Genomic DNA, 20,246 nt, shown 5'->3' on the forward strand with positions numbered 1-20,246 from the left:
ATGTAATTTTATTAATGAAAATTGCTTTCAGAGTTTGTCTATGTTTTTTAAGGATGTATCGTTTGCTTTGTAAGTAAATTTATATTTTATTATCAACATTTTATGTTGTTAGCCAAATGTCAAAAGCCCTTATTATAGTTTATAAACCAATACAACCAAACAGTTTCATCGTCAAAGAACACAGGCTCTTAAGACTATGTTGATGCACAATATTTTAGGCAAATTATACATGCCGTTTTTCCATTCATCTGTATACTTTTGTATTATTTTCATGTACATTTTTGTTAAAACCCTGGCAATAAAAAAAGCACAAGTATCTCTGAGTCATCTTAGTGAATATCTTCATTCAAATTAATCGATTTGAAAATATTTAATATTTAAGAGTCTTCACGTGTAAATCAGGGGCGTGTCTAGAGCATTTTCAGTGGGGGGGCCATGCTGGGGCACTGCCTCCAAACGGGGTGGCCACCAGTGACCAAAAAAAAAAAAGCTAAATTCTACAGTATATTACATAAATCCTATTGATTTTATTATTTTTTTAACTTGAATAAAGTTACTTGTAAACAAATGTAGTTATAAAGCACATTTTTGATTAATTTAGTTTTTTGTCATCCCTGTATATATCCATTAAGTTAAATTTGAGAGCCAGTGTTTATTATTTTTAGTGTTTCATAAAACTAACAAGTTTATAAAATAAAAGCAATTTTAATAATGAGCAATTTTAAAAACCCAGAAGCAGAAACGATGTCAACTATTTTCTTTTAATTAGTTTGGCCATTACAATATACAGTAGTTTTATTCACAATCTCTTTCAAATAATAATAATAATAATAATAAAAAAAAATCCCCCCACTGTAATAATTCAAATGGTTTGGCCAAAACATCAAAGTGTTTCATTCAACATTTCTGTCACATTAATTTACATAAAGCGGAGTAACACAGAGTTAAAGTTTTAGCACTGTAACAGTTCAAATGTTTAAAAATAAACTATGGATCATTACATTGTGCTCTGCTAATATATTAAGGAACAGTCTTTAGTTTAGAAACAATAAAAACAGTAGCAGAAAGAGAGGAAAACAGTAGCAGAAAGAGAGGAAAACAGTAGCAGAAAGAAAGAAGGCAGACCTCAACTAAAACAGCTGGATTCTTCTGTTTCGGTGGTGACTGGCAAGCTCACATTATTATTTATATATTATCTATATTGATTAAAAATAATGGTATGGATAGACATATACTTATAAGTCAGTTTGCTGACGATACAACAGTGTTTCTAAAGAATGAATATCAAATTCCATGAGCTTTACATTCGATTAAGCAGTTTTCTAAAGGGGCACATTTAAACCCAAACAAATGTGTAATGTTAACCCTGCAGGAGTTTCCTTTGCAGTCATTATCTAATATACAAATTAAAAGGGAAGTTAAATATTTGGGGATTATTATTTCTAAAGATAAAGATGTTATGGAGAATAAAATGTGTTGAATAACAGATAAATGTAAGTTCATATTGAATAGATGCTGCAGAGGGATCTTACACTCTTTGGAAGGGTTCTTTTATCTCAAATGGAGAGTTTGTCCAGACTCATCTATCCAGCCTTCTCCTTGCCCATATCGACACGAATGATTCAATTAATAAATAAGGTGAATTTTACATTTATTTGGAGAAATAAGTGTCAGTACATTAGAAAGGAGGACATGATTAATAAATATGAAGACGGTGGGATGAATGCTATCGACATTATGAATGGTGTTTTGAAATTGAAATGGTTAAAATCCTTCATTCAAAATAGCCACTCCTCTTGGTTTATTGTCCCCAATGCTATCTTTAACAAACTGGGGGAATACACTTTCTGTTCTGTTGTGACTGAGTGCACCTCGTTACCAGTTAAACGTTCATCCTTCCATCAGCAGGAGCTGCTCTATTGGAAACTATTGTTCAATCATAACTTCACTCCTCACAACACTCCAGTCTGGAATAGTAGATATATAAAGTTTGGCAGAAGATCTGTATATCTTGAGGAATGGATATCTAAAGGGATTTGGGCTATTGCCCATTTCTTGGATGATAATGGAAATGTGTTACTGTATAGAGAGTTTTGTGAGATATTCCAAGTACAGTGTACCGTTAATATGTTTAATAGAATGATTAGAGCCAGACGCGGTGTCAGCCGATTTTGCCGGGGCTTCAGCCCCAAATGTTTTGAGTGTAGCCCCAAATGTATTTTGAAAAGTTGACTGACAAATATGAAACCGGACAAAAGCCAATGTAAACCCCCAAAATCATAAGTTGCCTTATTTCATTGTGCTTTGGCTTTGCACATACTGCATACAGCCTGTAAAAATAGACATAGGCATAATCTAGCCTATAGAGTAAGTTTCTTTGCTGTCGGTAGCCTATGGGCGACTCCGTTTCTTCCTCTCTGTTGAATATGCAGCAGGTAGGGGAGGAGCTGACATTAACTAACGTTACTTATTGGCGAGTTAACAGCAGTTAGCAGGAAAGAGAGCAAAAATGAAGCAAATCATGTCTAAAGATCATGTTGTATTCTCTATCCTTGTGGTTAGAGCATCTGCCTCTCATGCTGAAGACCGCGGTTTGAGTCCTGTTCGAAGCATAATTTTCTTGTTTATCAGGTGTTGTTTTCTCTAAGGATAACCAATAAGCATTAGCATAAAATGTATGTGTGACTTGTTTTGTGATATTAGTTTGTAGTAAATATACACTTTGAGGGTAGCAAAGATGTGCCAGAATCAGGCATGGAAACTGACAATTAATCTTTACTTTAGAGAAAGTTAAAAGTGAAACATTGTTTATCCCAATAATCCTAATGATCCTAATGAAAGGATTTTGACAGATGAACATTGAGAATTATATACAGTTCGATGCCATGGTGTGTCAATGAACTTAGACTAAAGTCATTCATGTATTCCTTTAACTTAGGATCTTATACATCATTTTGACTCTTTATCTCAAAAAATATAAATTATTTATATTAACACATTTTTTTTTACTTCACTTTACTCACTATAATATAACTCTTTGTGATGACTTTATGTTAATGTGCATGACAGATATTAGGGCAATCCCACTGATCTCCTCCCAATACATTTTCTTCAATGGTATTGGTCTACAGTTTGACATATGTAGCACTTGATGAATTAGTTGTTTGAAGCTGATTTGCAATGCGTTATGTGCTGTATCTGTTCTTTTGCATCACAGATGATTCGGGGAGGAGAGAGGATGTTGAGGATAGTACTAGAGTGGAAGATTTAGGAACTGTAGAAACAGGCCCAGCCAGAGCAAAACTCAAAGAATACCCTCTCACCAGCTTTGGACTACAGAGAAGTGGTTGCTAGTGTGAAAATAAAATTGTCTGGGCTAAGCCCCAGATGCCCTTCAGTGCTGGAAATGCCCCTGATTAGAGCTATACCGATTTCGTTAAGATTAGTGGTTAAAGAAGACATGTTGTACTCCAAAATCTCCCCAGTACTGAGACTGTCACGATTCCCTTGTTGTCTGCCCTGTGTTTCACTAGTCTTTGTCTCAAACTCCTATTCCGTTTGTAAAAACTACACTTCCCATGATTCCCGGCCCTCATCACTGCCAGCCCTGTGTCATTGTGCTCACCTGATCGTCGTTCGTCATCATCATGTCTCCTGTGTATTTAAACCCTGCTGTTTCTCCATTCCCCTGTTGATTGTTGATGTTGGTGGACGCCTCTTTCCGTGCTCGTTCTATGTTTTCTGTGTTTTTGTTTTATTTCCCCATTGCGGGTATTTCCTTTGTTCCTGTTTTGTCTGTTTTCACGTTTTTTCAATAAAACCTGCAAATAGATCCTCACTCCACGTCTGCCTTCATCTTATCCGTAACAGAGACCGCTCTCCTTAGAAGGTTATGATTTTTGTGATAAATTTACAAATAGAGTCATTTGTTTTTTTACAGGCGTATTACCCAAACCCAATTAGACGGGAATACCTGCCTAAAGATTTTGATAAGGTTGAAATAAAAAAAATTAGGACAAATGATTTGTCTTTTCCTCTCCCTCCTAAAGCTAAGGAGGTGAACTTCAACATTTTAAATAAGATTTATCCTACTAAAGAATTTTTAAGATTGAAATTAAATTTTGATGTGAATAATTGTGTTTTTTGTGAAACAAATATTGAAAATCTCGAGCATGTCTTTGATTGTGATCTGGTGCCCCTTTGGAGTGAGGGGCAGAATTGGTAAAGGTCTCCCACCGCTCACGTGGAAGTTAATTAGGTTTGGTGTTTGTCTGGAAAACAAAGATTGTGATTTTGTTATTAATTTCTTGTTATGTTTTGGAAAGTTTTTCATTCATAAATGCAGATGGTTTAAATCTGAACCCAACTTGAATCACTGGATGATTGAGGTTAAACTCTTGTGCAAATCTTTAAAATGTGTTAAAAATCAGAAAGCCCTTAAACTGATTTCTCTTTTGGATATGTTTAAATTAATTAAAAAAGTCCCTTTTTATTTATTTTTTCATTTTATTTATTTTTGTTTTTCTTTTATTTAATTATTGGTTTGTTCATAGTGTTTTCTGTTCTTTGTTCTAGCTGTGCTCAAACTATGGCCGAACAATTGAGGTGATATTCAGAGATGTGTTGATGTACCTTGTTTGTTTGTGTTGTTGAAGGATAATACAATTAAAAAAAAAAAGTATGTCGAAACAATTTACGGCAGTTGTAGACAGTAGTTATTTGAGAAAATTGTTATGTATATTTTGATAAGTCACTTGTTATTTGTATCCTTTTTTTTGGCAATAAAGATGACTTTATTAAGCTTTAAAAAAAAAAAAATTCTTTGAATCACGAACTTCAGTAGAGTCTATAAACTGATTGGCCGTAAAATGAACCAATCACAAGACATCTTATGGGGGGGCACCTGGGGTGGCCAATCAAATTTCAGGGGGGGGGGCCGGTGCCCCCCCTGGCCACCCCGTAGACCCGCCCCTGGTGTAAATGTTTCCAAATGTCATTATTTCTTATTCTTATAATATTGCATATTCTTATTTTATAGTTACTCCGTTTATCATAAAATACAAATTAAAAAAATTACAAAGATTCTGAAAGTTATTTTTGTCTGAAGGAAATGCCACTTTGATTTAATATTATTTTACAGCAGGCAAACTACACTTAACATTAAAATTTCTTTAAAAAGCACAGTCAGGTCACAGTCAGATTTACAAACGTTCTGAGTCGGTTCGAATGAATCTTCATTATGAGTCGGTTCGAATGAATCTTCGTTACGAGTCGGTTCGACTGAATCTTCGTTACGAGTCGGTTCGAATGAATCTTCGTTATGAGTCGGTTCGATTTAATCTTCGTTATGAGTCGGTTCGATTGAATCTTCGTTACGAGTCGGTTCGAATGAATCTTCATTATGAGTCGGTTCGATTGAATCTTCGTTTAAGACAGGTTTGATTGAATCTTCATTACGAGTCAGTTCGATTGAATCTTCATTACGAGTCAGTTCGACCAAATCTTCCTTACGAGTCGGTTCGATTGCATCTTCGTTACAAGTCGGTTCAATTGCATCTTTGTTACAAGTTGGTTCGATTGAATCTTTGTTAGGAGTCGTTTCAATTGCATCTTTGTTACAAGTTGGTTCGATTGAATCTTCGTTACGAGTCGGTTCGATTGCATCTTCGTTACAAGTCGGTTCAATTGCATCTTTGTTACAAGTTGGTTCGATTGAATCTTTGTTAGGAGTCGTTTCAATTGCATCTTTGTTACAAGTTGGTTCGATTGAATCTTCGTTACGAGTCGGTTCGATTGAATCTTCGTTACAAGTCGGTTCGATTGCATCTTTGTTAGGAGTCGTTTCAATTGCATCTTTGTAACAAGTTGGTTCGATTGAATCTTCGTTACGAGTCGGTTCTATTGACTCTTCATTGCGAGTCGGTTCGATTGAATCTTCATTACAAGTCAGTTCGATTGAATCTTCGTTACGAATCGGTTTGACCAAATCTTCGTTACGAGTCAGTTCGATTGAATCTTCATTACAAGTCAGTTCGATTGAATCTTTGTTACGAGTCAGTTCGATTGAATCTTCGTTACGAGTCGGTTCGACCAAATCTTCGTTACGAGTCAGTTCGATTGAATCTTCATTACGAGTCAGTTCGATTGAATCTTCGTTACGAGTCAGTTCGATTGAATCTTCGTTACGAGTCAGTTCGACCAAATCTTCGTTACGAGTCGGTTCGATTGAATATTCGTTACAAGTCGGTTCAATTGCATCTTTGTCAGGAGTCGTTTCAATTGCATCTTTGTTACAAGTTGGTTCGATTGAATCTTCGTTACGAGTCGGTTCTACTGACTCTTCGTTGCGAGTCGGTTCGATTGAATCTTCATTACAAGTCAGTTCGATTGAATCTTCGTTACGAATCGGTTTGACCAAATCTTCGTTACGAGTCAGTTCGATTGAATCTTCATTACAAGTCAGTTCGATTGAATCTTCGTTACGAGTCGGTTCGACCAAATCTTCGTTACGAGTCAGTTCGATTGAATCTTCGTTACGAGTCAGTTCGACCAAATCTTCGTTATGAGTCAGTTTGATTGAATCTTCGTTACGAGTCGGTTCGATTGAATCTTTGTTAGGAGTCATTTCAATTGCATCTTTGTTACAAGTTGGTTCGATTGAATCTTCGTTACGAGTCGATTCGATTGAATCTTCGTTACGAGTCGGTTCGATTGAATATTCGTTACAAGTCGGTTCAATTGCATCTTCGTTACGAATCGGTTCAATTGCATCTTCGTTACAAGTTGGTTCGATTGAATCTTCGTTACGAGTCGGTTCGATTGAATCTTCGTTACAAGTCAGTTCAATTGCATCTTTGTTAGGAGTCGTTTCAATTGCATCTTTGTTACAAGTTGGTTCGATTGAATCTTCGTTACGAGTCGGTTCTACTGACTCTTCGTTGCGAGTCGGTTCGATTGAATCTTCATTACAAGTCAGTTCGATTGAATCTTCGTTACGAATCGGTTTGACCAAATCTTCGTTACGAGTCAGTTCGATTGAATCTTCATTACAAGTCAGTTCGATTGAATCTTCGTTACGAGTCGGTTCGACCAAATCTTCGTTACGAGTCAGTTCGATTGAATCTTCATTACGAGTCAGTTCGATTGAATCTTCGTTACGAGTCAGTTCGACCAAATCTTCGTTATGAGTCAGTTTGATTGAATCTTCGTTACGAGTCGGTTCGATTGAATCTTTGTTAGGAGTCATTTCAATTGCATCTTTGTTACAAGTTGGTTCGATTGAATCTTCGTTACGAGTCGGTTCGATTGAATCTTCGTTACGAGTCGGTTCGATTGAATATTCGTTACAAGTCGGTTCAATTGCATCTTTGTTAGGAGTCATTTCAATTGCATCTTCGTTACGAATCGGTTCAATTGCATCTTCGTTACAAGTTGGTTCGATTGAATCTTCGTTATGAGTCAGTTTGATTGAATCTTCATTACAAGTCGGATCGATTGAGCATCATTTCCGCTGTTTATTTCTTCATAAACAAATTGCGTATGTAAGGTTAATAGATGCGTCAAATGTATCTGGTTATATCTGTGAATAACATGCAAATTAATTGAATTAGTTTTAAACTCAGTCAGGGGCATTTCTGAATATTTGCAAGGTCTGTTTTAGGCATGTCGAAACATCAGTTTACACAGTACTTCAGTAATACGTAAACATTGTTTGAAATGGTAATTTTATGCGCACATTTGACCGATGACAACTTGATACTTATTATTTACACTTTTACTTTACAATGGGCCAATATGATGAAACAGCTGATTTTTAAAAGAAGTGAAAAGTTATTATTATATTCTATAATGCCGACAATCCATCAAAATATACATTTTTAATCACATAAGAAATACACGTTTTACCTTACTCCATTTAAATTTGCATGCTTATTTAATTTAGTGAGAATTACTCTTGATTCACACATAATGATACATTTATATAGTGATATAAAACATCTATGTTAAGTCAAGAAACTCTTTATATCCCTCATAACCTTCATTACAAACACCTCACAACACAAACAAAATCTTGTACCCGAACAATAGTTTGAATTAAGTTCAGATTTTAGATCACCATTGAAATAAAAACAGTCAAGATAAATTATTCAGATCATTTCTTTAATATTTACATTTCATTTAAGTTGGTTGTCATTACAATTATGAACTGCTCGATTGTGCTTAAAATACAGCTTCAGCGGGAATGTCTTTATATCTTCTGCTGTGAAAACAGTCAAACAAATGTTTCCTGTACACAATTAATAGAGAACATGTTCATCTTTATCATAAACACCTGTTTGTGTTCTGTAGTGCAAAATGAGCTTGTGCTTGTATTCAACACGTGTTTATTTGACATGATAACAGCTACATTATTAGGATTGTCTGTTGACATCATTTCAAGGCACCTATTACAGAAATAAATAGTGTTTGATCAAATAATATTATACATAGCAACTCACATAACTTTTGTTTTTGCATGCTTTGGAAAGTACTTCATAGAACGACCCTTTAAATTTCAGTACCTGCCCTTTTGTTTCTCATAAACGGTGTTTGTCATCAATATGATGCATTTAATGTGAACACACCTTGAGTATTAGAACCCAACTGGGTTTCATTCTAACACCTCCTGTGTTCGACCAGGAGAGAAACAGTTAATGTGTGCTAATGCTTTGTTCTCTCAACGAGAGCTCTTCTGTTGTGCGCTCACTTCTGTTTCGGTCAAGTGAGCGGTTTTCTCTCGGCTCGGGGAATGCATTTGTGCGTGGCGGCTCTCCATAACACGGGTGCCAGGAGGAGACTTAAAGTGGTGACGCTGAGAACCAACAGATACACCTAGACGAGAAAGAAGAGAGGATGCATCATATAGTCACATTTGAGTCGCGAATGACCAAATTAACTACCTGAAATCCGAGTGAAAATGTGACCAGAAATTAGTCTTTATATTGAACCCTGTGAGAGATAATCAAGTGACAGATTTCAGCAGCAGCTACAGGTCAAATCATGTGTTTTTACTGACCTCGCGGGAGATAATGCCTGCCCGCCGTGCACGACTGCCCAGAACGAAGGAGAACTCGCTGACTTGGGCCAGCCCAGCAGACACCACCCAGCGGATGTGTCTTGAGCTCGGGGGAAGAATAGCAGACAGCACCAACATCGCCATTATAAACTGAGACGACAAATACCAAACAGAGCATGAGAAGAGAGCGATAAAGACTCACAGATTAATCTTTATTCAATATGTAAAGATGAAATGAGCATAACTGATTACCTTCATAATTACCAGTGATAAGGTCAACACTAACAGGATGGTTAACTCGTACAGGACAAAGGTTGGGAACACGTGTAACCCTGCAAACAGTCAACAGCTGTGCTGATTGTAATGGACTCACTTAAAATAAGTTGATAAAATAGATTAGATTACATTTCTAGCTATAGTCCTGTCCACTCACCAATAGATGCAAAGAAGATGATAGCGAGGAAATCTCTGATTGGTTCAATACAGCTCATGACCTCAGTAGTGACCATGTGACCCTGTGAGGAGAGCAGCGCTCCTGCCAGGAAACAGCCCAACTCCATAGACACATCCATAAATTCTGTTACCTGCATGTTCCAACATCATATCATAGGTGAGGTGAGGGGTCAGGCGACGGCTCTCCAACATACACTCATGGTTAAACATTGTGATGGATCATTTTAACTTCAATATTTTCTAACCGTTGAGTGTGGGAGGAAAAAACAAAGGAAGGAAGGCAGGAAGAATGAAAAGAAAGAAGGAAGATAGGAAGGAAGCAAGGTTTTAAAATTAAGGAAGGAAGGAAAGAAAGAAGAAAAAATAAAAAGGAGGGAAGGCAGGAACAAAGGAAAAAAGTAGGAAGGACGAACTGAAGGAAAGGAAGTAAAAGGAAGGAAGGCAGGAATGAAGAATGTAAAGAAAGAAGGAAGAAGGTTGCAAAAGAAGAAAAGGAAGGGAGGAAGAATGGAAGAAATGAAGGAAGAACTGAAGGAAAAGGAAGGAAGTGATATAGAAAGAAAAGTAAGAGAAGGAAGTAAGAGATGGAAGGATGGCAGGCAGGAATAATGGAAAGGCAGGAATGGAAGAAATTAAGGAAGTAATGAAGGAAAAGGAAGTGACATAGGAAGGAAGAACATTTAGGAATGATGGAAGGAAGAATGGAATAAGTTTAGGAAGGAAGGAAGGATGCAAAAGAGGAAATGGAAGAAATATAGGAAGGAAGAACAGGAAGGAATGATGGAAGGAAGGAAGAATATTAAGGAAGGATGGCTGGCAGGAAGAATGGAATACGTTTAGGAAGAAAGGATGCAAAAGAGGAAAAGGAAGAAGAAAAGGAAGGCAGGAAGAATGAAAAGAAAGAAGGAAGAAAGGAAGCAAAGGTATAAAAAAAGGAAGGGAGGAAAGGAAGAAAAAGGAAGAACGTAAAGAAAGGAAAGAAGGAAGAAAGGAAGCACAGTTTTAAAATTAAGGAAGGAAGGAAGGAAAGAAGAAAAAATAAAAAGGAGGGAAGGCAGGAACAAAGGAAAAAAGTAGGAAGGAAGAACTGAAGGAAAAGGAAGGAAGTGATATAGGAAGAAAAGTAAGAGAAGGAAGGATGGAAGGATGGCAGGCAGGAATAATGGAAAGGAAGGAATGGAAGAAATGAAGGAAGTAATGAAGGAAAAGGAAGTGACATAGGAATTAAGAACATTTAGGAAAGATGGCAGGCAGGAAGAATGGAAGGAAGGATGCAAAAGAGGAAAAGGAAGTAATATAGGAAGGAAGAACAGGAAGGAATGACGGAAGGATGGCTGGCAGGAAGATTGGAAGAAAGGAAGGAAAACATTTAAGAAATTAAGGAAGGAAAGGAAGTAATATAGGAAGAAAGGAAGGAAGGCAGGAGGAAAGGACGGAAAGGAAGAAAGGCAGGCAGGAAGAATGGAAAAAAGAAGGAACAAAGGACGCAAAAGAAGAAAAGGAAGGGAGAAAGGAAAGATGGAAGGATGGCAGACAGGAAGAATGGAAGAAATGAAGGAAAAGGAAGTAATATAGGAAGGAATAACAGGAAGGAATGATGGAAGGAAGGAAAAAATGAAGGAAGGATGGCTGGCAGGAAAAATGGAATAAGTTTAGGAAGGATGGAAGTATGCAAAAAAGGAAAAGGAAGTAACATAGGAAGGAAGACAAGGAAGGAATGATGGAAGGAAGGAAAAATTGAAGGAAGGATGGCTGGAAGGAAGAATGGAATAAGTTTAGGAAGGAAGGAAGGATGCAAAAGAGGAAAAGGAAGTAATCTAGGAAGGCAGGAAAACAGAATATAGGTTATGAAGGAGTCAGCTTACAGTGAGCATGAGGAAGACAAACGCAGTGGTGCCCAGCACCAGTATCTCCTTGTTCCCTTTACTCTCCGCATGCAACTTTCTGTAGAACGGACCAACCAGATGAGACCTGAGCACCCAACACATGAGCAGAACCGCTGCTAACGACACCAGAACCCGAGCCAGAAGAACCACAACATGCAACGTTTCCATCAGAACGCTGTGGCAACACGACAACAAGAAGAACAGTTCGTCAACATTTGATGTTATAACGACAGAATAAACAAACTGTGTGTGTGTGTACACTGTATTATTCTAGTACTAAACTGATATTTGGTGCAGCAGCATTAGTTATTATTCTCACTTATTAATCAATCTGGAAAATTGAGTAGAATTTGCTAATATTGTAGAAGACACATCGTGTGTGTTTTAATTGACCTGTCTGTGTCTTCACTTCCTCCTTGAATTAATGTGGGCATCACAGCGATGAACAAACCCAGCTGCACATCCTGCATGACGAGCATGCCCAGTAACACACTGCTGTAATCCAGCTCACCTGTCAGACACAATACTGTCAACACACTGGTTTAAACGAGGGTTTCTCTGGTCTGCACAGAAGCACTCGAGATCTCACCCTCTTTTGACTCTCCTCTGGATCCTCCGGCGAGGAAGCGAGACACCAGAGGAGTGCTGGAAAGAGACAGACAGCTTGAGATGAAGACGGTCTGTGAGGGGTGAAGGCCGAGCAGCTGACCCCAAACCAGACCAAAGCCCACCATCAGCAGAGTCACATATCCAGAACCCTGAAGAGAGATCTTCCACACCTGAAGACAAATACACATCATCGAATGCAACGATGACACCCAACAGAATGACAACACTGTGCTTCTCATTATAATCCATATCAATTCTCAATAATAATGACATTAACCCATAAATCTCAGTCATGAGTTGTAGTGCTCAAACTCATTAATGTTGTGTTACTGTATCATCCAGCTGAGAAACAGGTTTGTTTGCTTTTACCTTGTGGAGTCGTTCAGGTGAAAACTCCAGACCGACCACAAACAGAGTGAAGAACACACCCAGCTCTCCTAATGTCTCCACCTGCACCATAGACTGCAGGAGAACAGAATCAGTATAGATTTGAGAACAGTTGATCAACTATGATGTACCATTCCTGTGTGTTCAGTGGAGGTGATCATCACTCACTTTAATGCTGTTGAGTCCCGATGGGCCGAGCAGAACTCCACAGATAATGTACCCAAACATGGGCGGCAGACCCATCAGTGTACACATCCATCCACACGGCAGAGACAACATCACCACATACACTAGATCCTATAGAACCAAACAAATCATATACCTGAGAAACCGCATGCTCTTTTTTATATCATTTATTATCTTCCCTGAGGTCCACTGATAATGTTAGTAATGATTTTTTTTTGCATTAAAACCATAGACTGTAAAAAAAGATGGCCGACGCCCCTTCGCTCTTTTCCATTGGTGAGAACTGAAGCCGCCAGTGTCCCGATATGGCGCTGACATCTTGGGACTTGAGTCTGCGCAGTTGCGATTTCGGGACCAGACCTGCGCAGTAGTGAGCAGGAAGTAAAGCTGCCAAATCAAGGCCCCGCCCTCACTCTCGCTGAATCAATCGCAAGCACACGCCCCTTTTGACTTTTGACTTATGGCGGTGTGAAATAATTAATTATAGAAATGTAGATATTAAATTTAAAGCTCCAATCTCCTCAGTCCTCCGAAGATCCCAAAAAAGTTGGTGCTTCAGTGACTACTTCGCTCAGAGGACCTGTCAATCACAGCTGTCAATCATGATGTCACAGCAGCGTTTTTATAGCATCAAATAACTAAAAACAAACTTATTTTGAAAACAAACACTTGAAATGACATCAACGTGATAGAAACGACAGTAAATGACAGAAACTATCTTTGGAAAAAAGATATGTGAAGTGTCATTTAATGGTTTAGTTGGTCTCACGTCCCGTTGAATAACATGGGGAGGCGGGGTTTATGACCTATACTAGGACCAGCCACCGGGGGGCGATCGAGACGTTTTGGCTTCACTTTTGAGGGCTTGATTAAAACATTCATAATTTAGTAATATATGATCATTTTCCACCCCGTCTCTGGCCCTCTGTCTGAAACGTTCAGTTTTGGCCTAAGCGCCTTCCTTAAAACGTCAATGTGAACGGCCACTGTCCTGATTGGCTAACATCGTGCAGCCCCTCAAATTCAGCCATTTTTGAAACTCGATCGGAGGAGAATGAACATGCTCCACAACATTATAAAACTACACGTAACGCACATCCAACACATTGCATCTGAATATACAAACTTTATAACTTTGTGCTTTTATGGCTTAAACTCTATTTATTAGGTCTGTGGGTGAAACAATATGCTTGTATTTCACTCAAGACTTTTCGACCCGTGCAGAGTTTTGACTGTATGTTTGACTAGGTGCACAGTAAATAAACATATTTTCATAAGTTTTGAAAATGGGACAATTCTAATTTGTGCAGCACCTGTTAAGAGTTGGTTGTATTGCATCAGATGACTACGTTGTCAAAACAATCCCTGTTCACATGGATCCGCGAAAATGACTAAAAACGCTGTATTATGCATGCCAGGACAGTAGTTGGCGATGTCACTTTGTAAAGAAACACTACATGCCTGCGGACAGCAAAAACGCATAAAAACTTTTCCATTTTTATTTGAAGACCTTGTGTAAAACAGGGGTGCCCAATACGTCGATCGTGATCTACCAGTCGATCGCAAAGGCAATGCTGGTAGATCGCACACAATTTAAATGTACTTTCGTTAAATTTTTATAAAAATAAATATAATGTCTTTCCTTCTTTTAGTTTCTGTCTGACTTGCACTTGACGAGTAAATATTGACCAGGCGAGGTTTTGTTTATTCAGTTGCCATGACAACTAGGTTTGCGCATATGCGCCTTCCAAGAACTTCTGAGAACAGAGCGCGAAATTGCGAAGCTAGCAGTGTTTGAGACTAGCTACCAGCAGCTACTGTCTGATTCCATTCAGTGCAAGTCATCAGAATAAGGTAAAGGCCCTGACTATTGTAATCTATTGTGCTGCAGGTGTGTTGGGCTTAGTGTTAAAACTGAATGATATCAACATTGAACATTATTATATATTTGTTTATTATTTAGAAGATGAATTCCATGTAGGGATACATGCAGTAGTCCCAACAAGCATTTTCTTATTTTAAATGAAACTGTTTTTTTAGTTGGTAGATCTCATTGAGTTGGTCATTTAAAAGTAGATCATCACACAAAAAAGTGTGGACACCCCTGGTGTAAACAAACAGCCAAACGCAAACATTTATCTTTTTATTTGAAAACATTGTTGTGTTAACGAACAGCCAAAACACACATTTTTTTTCCTGTTTTTATTTGAAAACGCTTGTCGTGTAATGAACAGCAAAAATGCAAAAAGTTATCAGTTTTTATTTGAAAATATTGTGTAAACGAACAGCCAAAACACACCAAAAAAATTTGTTTATATTTGAAAACGTTGTGTAAACGCACAGCCAAATCCCCCAAAAAGTAAACGAACAGCCAAAACACAAAAAAGTGTTCTATTTTTCATTGAAAATGTTGTTGTGTAAACGAACAGCCAAAACGGAATTATTTTTTTCAGTTTTTAGTTGAAAACATTGTCGTGTAAATGAACAGCCAAAACGCATTAGTATTAGTTGGTTTGTTTCCCTCTTAAACATTCCATCCTGTTTGATAAAGATACAGAATATGATGCTGATCATTCACAACATCTTACAAACAAACAGTTTGAGTTGCTCATGTTTCTGGACGAGTGGCTGCACCTGTGACAGACTCATCTGTAGAAAACAACGATTGAGTGGAGAGGTCAGAGGTCAGAGGTCACATGCTGACCTTGATGAAGTGGTGGTCAGCGCGGGGGATGGTGGAGTCTCGGGGTTTGGTCAGCACATACTGGTTATTCTGTGAATCTATCAGCATGCTGAGACCCAGATTGCCTTTGTCCACCTGTCTGGACATGTTCTTCCTCTTACTGTCCTGCTCATCCTCCTCCACTCTCAGAACGGCCTCAACATTCACTCCCTTCATCTGAACACAATAACAGAGCATTTCAATTAACATGACACATGACTGTATAGAAATAATTCTGCGCAAAATATTTGGGTCAGTGTGTACGTGAATGCAACGGCAAATCAGAGGAGTTTAAATTAGCCAAAAGTCACATGAGTAATGAGAACTATTTATTCAAATTGTGACGAACACCTTGTGTTTTCATGCACTTAAAATATTAAGATTGTGCATGCAAACACCCTCAGTGTCAAGGCCGAGATTAACTTTAATGTCATTTTAAACACTCCCAACAATCGACAACTGTCACACACGATAAATGCATTGTTCTGCTAATGACCCACAGGTGTGCTCTCATTATGTGTGACGTGAGCTCTAGTTTAACCTGTTCTGTTCAGTCTGTGCAGTTCCACCAGTTTCATAAATGTCATCCTAAACTAGACGTGTACGGACAGTGTTTACATACATCAATACACGTGTGTGAGAGCCTAAAGGTCTAATGGAATTTAGCCATATCTCTTCACTGCAATCTCTGAGCGCAGTGTTTGTAACGCCTCACCTGTTTGTTGTTGTCGAAGGCATGGTCCTCGATCTCCACCTCCAGACGGTCTGCAGCCTTCCTCACATCCTCCAGGATCTCGTCCAGCATGGAGAGGGTTTTATTCTTGTCCTGCACCTCCTTCAGTGCCTCCTGCTGGTGTTTCTCAGCTGCAACCAGCTCCACATACTCTTGTTCCTCCTGTGAGGAGACGTTCACTCATAAATCATCGTGCTGCACTGCTACTGAGAGTCATTAAAGACCCCAATGAAAGCTACAGATCTGTGTCTTTTAGTTCATATCTGGAGATTTGAGCTCAACAATATGCTAGTGTAATCCTAGAAGTTCACAAACTAACTTTCAGCAGATACACACGTTTTAAAATGTACAGTCTATCTCGACCAGGAACACAGGTACAAAATATTGATATGACTATTGATGACATCATCTTGGACCAAAGTATCTAAATAAAAGAGGTAATTATGACTTTATTTCTCTCAATTGTAAGATTCTAAGTCAAAATGATGATGTTGCAATTGCAAGAAATAAAGTAGCAACTGCGTGATATAAACTCACAATTCTGAGAAATAAAGTCGCAATTGCAAATTTATATCTTGTAATTATGAGATATAAACACCATACAGAAGGCTACTGCCTATTATTTATCCCCTTTTCTCCCAATTTTGAATTCCCAATTCCTACTACTTAGTAGGTCCTTGTGGTGGCGCGGTTACTCGCCTCAATCCGGGTGGTGGAGGACGAGTCTCAGTTGCCGCCGCTTCTGAGACCGTCAATCTGCGCATCTGATCACGTGACTCGTTGTGCATGACACCGCGGAGACTCACAGCATGTGGAGGCTCATGCTACTCTCCACGATCCACACACAACTCACCACACGCCCCATTGAGGGAACCACTAATCACCACCACGAGGAGGTTACCCCATGTGACTCTAGCCTCCCTAGCAACCGGGCCAATTTGGTTGCTAAGGAGACCTGACTGGAGTCACTCAGCACACCCTGGATTCAAACTCACGACTGCAGCTGTGATAGTCAGCGTCAATACTCGCTGAGATACCCAGACCCTCCCTAGCAACCGGGCCAATTTGGTTGCTAAGGAGACCTGACTGGAATCACTCAGCATGCCCTGAATTCAAACTCAATACTCGCTGAGATACCCAGACCCGCTGCTGGCTTCTTCTAAAAAAAAGCCCTTGCATATATCCCAACCCAACTTCCTGTTTCAACAAAAGTCCTCCACACAGAGAACTGAGCTCGTTTAGAATGAACCAAACCGAAACCATCTGAACAGTCATGCACTTTAAGTGAGACCAAAGGTCCTGCAGGATATGACATCACAAGACAGTCATCTCACCTTGATAGCAGCTTCTCTGAGGGCTTCGAGTCTCTGTCTGCTGGTCTCCTTCATGTTCACCACGTCTCTGAAGTTTCCCTTCAACACCCTCTGCAGCCCCTCCACGGCCTGAAACAGCGAATGCTCGCTCTCGTTCAGTTCTCTCTGTAACACCTCGAGCGTGTGCACACGGAACAGCTTCTCCGCAGGCGACAGAGTCTGGTCTCGCTGCACCATCGCTTCGGCCGCAATCAGCTTCTGTACTGCAGAGTTCTTCTGCTTCAGGAGGATTGACAGGCTCTTGCAGCTCTCCATCACCCACTGCTGCCCGTGTATGACACCCGAAGCCGGTCTGAACTGCTGTTTTTTGGCCTGCTGCTTCGGCTGCAGTGCCGCCACCAGGCCGAGGCACAGCAGCACACACAGGACTTGCATCTAACCACTAGAGATTCCACTGTAAAGACACAAAAGATTCATTAGTGCTTGATTGAGTGATTCAAAGAGAGAGTAAAAAGAGGGCAAACGAGAGGGTTTCTCTCTGAGAGCTGAGAACAGAAGCGCATCACGAGCCCTGCGTGTGCTATGAACGGGTGCTGCATGTTCACTATAAGGCACGCAGCGCATGCAGACTTTTGCGATTCACAAAACTATCATATAGCTTCAATAGACTTGGAATAAAATAAACAAGTCTTATGAACTACTGTAATAGAGCTTTTGTGGTTCTTTTATGTCAATATTTGGAGCAGTATCAGATTTGGCCAATACGATAACAAGGTGGTGGAAAAGGCCGAAACCGATTAATCGGCTGATGGTTTTTAAAATTAATTTGTTAAAGGTTAAAAAGAAAAAAAAAACTCTTATTCTTTCCTTACTGTGATGGGCACAGACAGAGGAAACAAGAGTCCAAAATGAGTAAAATCCCAGATGCAGCAATAATAACCAGAAAAATAAATTAGATTTGGTGCATAATGTGGGACTTTTAACCATAAACAAGCCTGAAACACACCAGGGACTCTTATTTTGACATTTCTGCTTCCAACTGCATACACAAACAGATATGTGGAAAAAAACCAATCATCTACAATGTATGACAATACTATAAACACTAAAGTAAATATTGCCATATAACATATGAGCAGCAATTCTTTAACAGTACATTATCAGTGATCGTTTGTCCATAATTGTCCGGTCTCCGTTTTTAATAACCATGCACTGGCCCACAAACAGTGAAGAATTGACCAAATTTATACAGCATATTCCCCAGATTAAGAGTTTTTACTATTGCAAACTATTACATTTGTAATATGGAAGTTTACTTAACCCTTGTGCGGTGTTCATTGGTGAGACAAAAATTACCCGAACATACAGTTGAAGTCAGAAGTTTACAAACACTTTAACCAAATACATTTAAACTCAGTTTTCACAATTCCTGACATTTAAACGTAGAAAACGTTCCCTGTCTTAGTTCAGTACGGATCACGACTTTATTTTAAGAATGTGAAATGTCAGAATAATAGTCGAGAGAATTATTTTATGTCTTTCATCACATTTCCAGTGGGTCAGAGGTTTACACACACTTTGTCAGTATGTGGTGGCATTGTCTTTAAATTGTTTAACTTGGGTCAAATGTTTTGGGGATCCTTCCACAAGCTTCTCACAATAAGTTGCTGGAATTTTGTCCCATTCCTCCAGACAGAACTGGTGTAACTGAGTCAGGATTGTAGCTCACACACGCTTTTCAGTTCTGCCCACTAATGATCTCTGAAAGTGGTTCTCAAAGTGTGGTGTGCAGACTCCCTCTAGTGGTGCGCAGACTCCCTCTAGTGGTGCGCAGACTCCCTCAAGTGGTACGCAGACTCCCTCAAGTGGTGCGCAGACTCCCTCTAGTGGTGCGCAGACTCCCTCTAGTGGTGCGCAGACTCCCTCTAGTGGTGCGCAGACTCCCTCTAGTGGTGCGCAGACTCCCTCTAGTGGTGCGCAGACTCCCTCTAGTGGTGCGCAGACTCCCTCTAGTGATACGCAGAGGAATCACTGAATTCCGATCTCACCGGTGTGAGTAGAACTTGACCAACTGATAAATTCAAACTGTGCTTTCGCGCGTTGGCTGGCGCTGAGCCAGAGACGAATTAACAAATTAATTTTATGAAGAATTTAATAAATTGTTGTCCCCAATATTGAGTGAGGTTTTTAACTGGATTTTATAAAAGGATGAGTGGCCACAGACACACATCCATAATAACCGTAATCTTATAGACCTATATCTTTGTTAAATGTAGATTAAAAGATTTTCACATCAATAGTTGCTACCAGGCCTGTTGATATAATAACAACAATAACTAACTTGTGAAAAACCGGGAATTGTATGATAATGTACAACGAACACTAAATGTTATAATTAGGGCTGTCAATCAATTCAAATTTTTAATCGAACTAATTACATGATGTCCCCATTAATTAATCGCATTTAATCACATATACAAATATTTGCTGAGAAAGCCCCTCATATAAATATAATTCAATATATAATGATCAAATAATTATACATAGTTATCTTTAAATATAAAAATATATATATATATATAATAAATATTCAGATAATTAAAATGCATTACACTATTGTGGCAGAAGAGTTCATCATTAATAAAACAATATAAAGTGGCTTTAGAACACAATGTATTGATTAATATCATATTATTGATCATAAGTCAATCATTGACACACAGTTCACAGTAATCCATTACACAAGTGAATTTATCAATCAGAGATTTATTCTGAGCGCTTGTTTAAGGACCGTCAATGAACACCTGTGTCAGACATGCTTGTGTAGCGTCTCGGGTGTGTTGTGTCATAAACATACATTATTAGTTCACTGTGTCGTTAAATATAGTTTAATACTTTAAAC

General features: G+C 38.8%; 1 protein-coding gene across 2 annotated transcripts in view; it reads right to left on the reverse strand.

Moving 5' to 3' along the window:
- Window positions 1-8,155: 8,155 nt before the first annotated feature.
- The window catches only part of tmco3 (transmembrane and coiled-coil domains 3), a 17,389-nt gene continuing 5,298 nt past the window's right edge, over window positions 8,156-20,246 (reverse strand). For both annotated transcript variants that reach the window (XM_052126432.1, XM_052126433.1), the window contains exons 3-14: window positions 17,366-17,798; window positions 16,014-16,193; window positions 15,281-15,475; window positions 12,559-12,687; window positions 12,373-12,465; window positions 11,984-12,173; window positions 11,788-11,905; window positions 11,374-11,569; window positions 9,489-9,639; window positions 9,308-9,387; window positions 9,056-9,205; window positions 8,156-8,871 (exon numbers count right to left, since the gene is read on the reverse strand). In XM_052126432.1, coding sequence (XP_051982392.1) covers window positions 8,758-8,871; window positions 9,056-9,205; window positions 9,308-9,387; window positions 9,489-9,639; window positions 11,374-11,569; window positions 11,788-11,905; window positions 11,984-12,173; window positions 12,373-12,465; window positions 12,559-12,687; window positions 15,281-15,475; window positions 16,014-16,193; window positions 17,366-17,779 — 2,010 coding nt within the window. In that variant the 5' untranslated portion in view covers window positions 17,780-17,798 and the 3' untranslated portion in view covers window positions 8,156-8,757. The remainder of the gene's footprint in view (window positions 8,872-9,055; window positions 9,206-9,307; window positions 9,388-9,488; window positions 9,640-11,373; window positions 11,570-11,787; window positions 11,906-11,983; window positions 12,174-12,372; window positions 12,466-12,558; window positions 12,688-15,280; window positions 15,476-16,013; window positions 16,194-17,365; window positions 17,799-20,246) is intronic.

This window comes from Xyrauchen texanus, chromosome 5, assembly GCF_025860055.1.
Source record: "Xyrauchen texanus isolate HMW12.3.18 chromosome 5, RBS_HiC_50CHRs, whole genome shotgun sequence".
In the NCBI taxonomy this organism is placed as follows: domain Eukaryota; kingdom Metazoa; phylum Chordata; class Actinopteri; order Cypriniformes; family Catostomidae; genus Xyrauchen; species Xyrauchen texanus.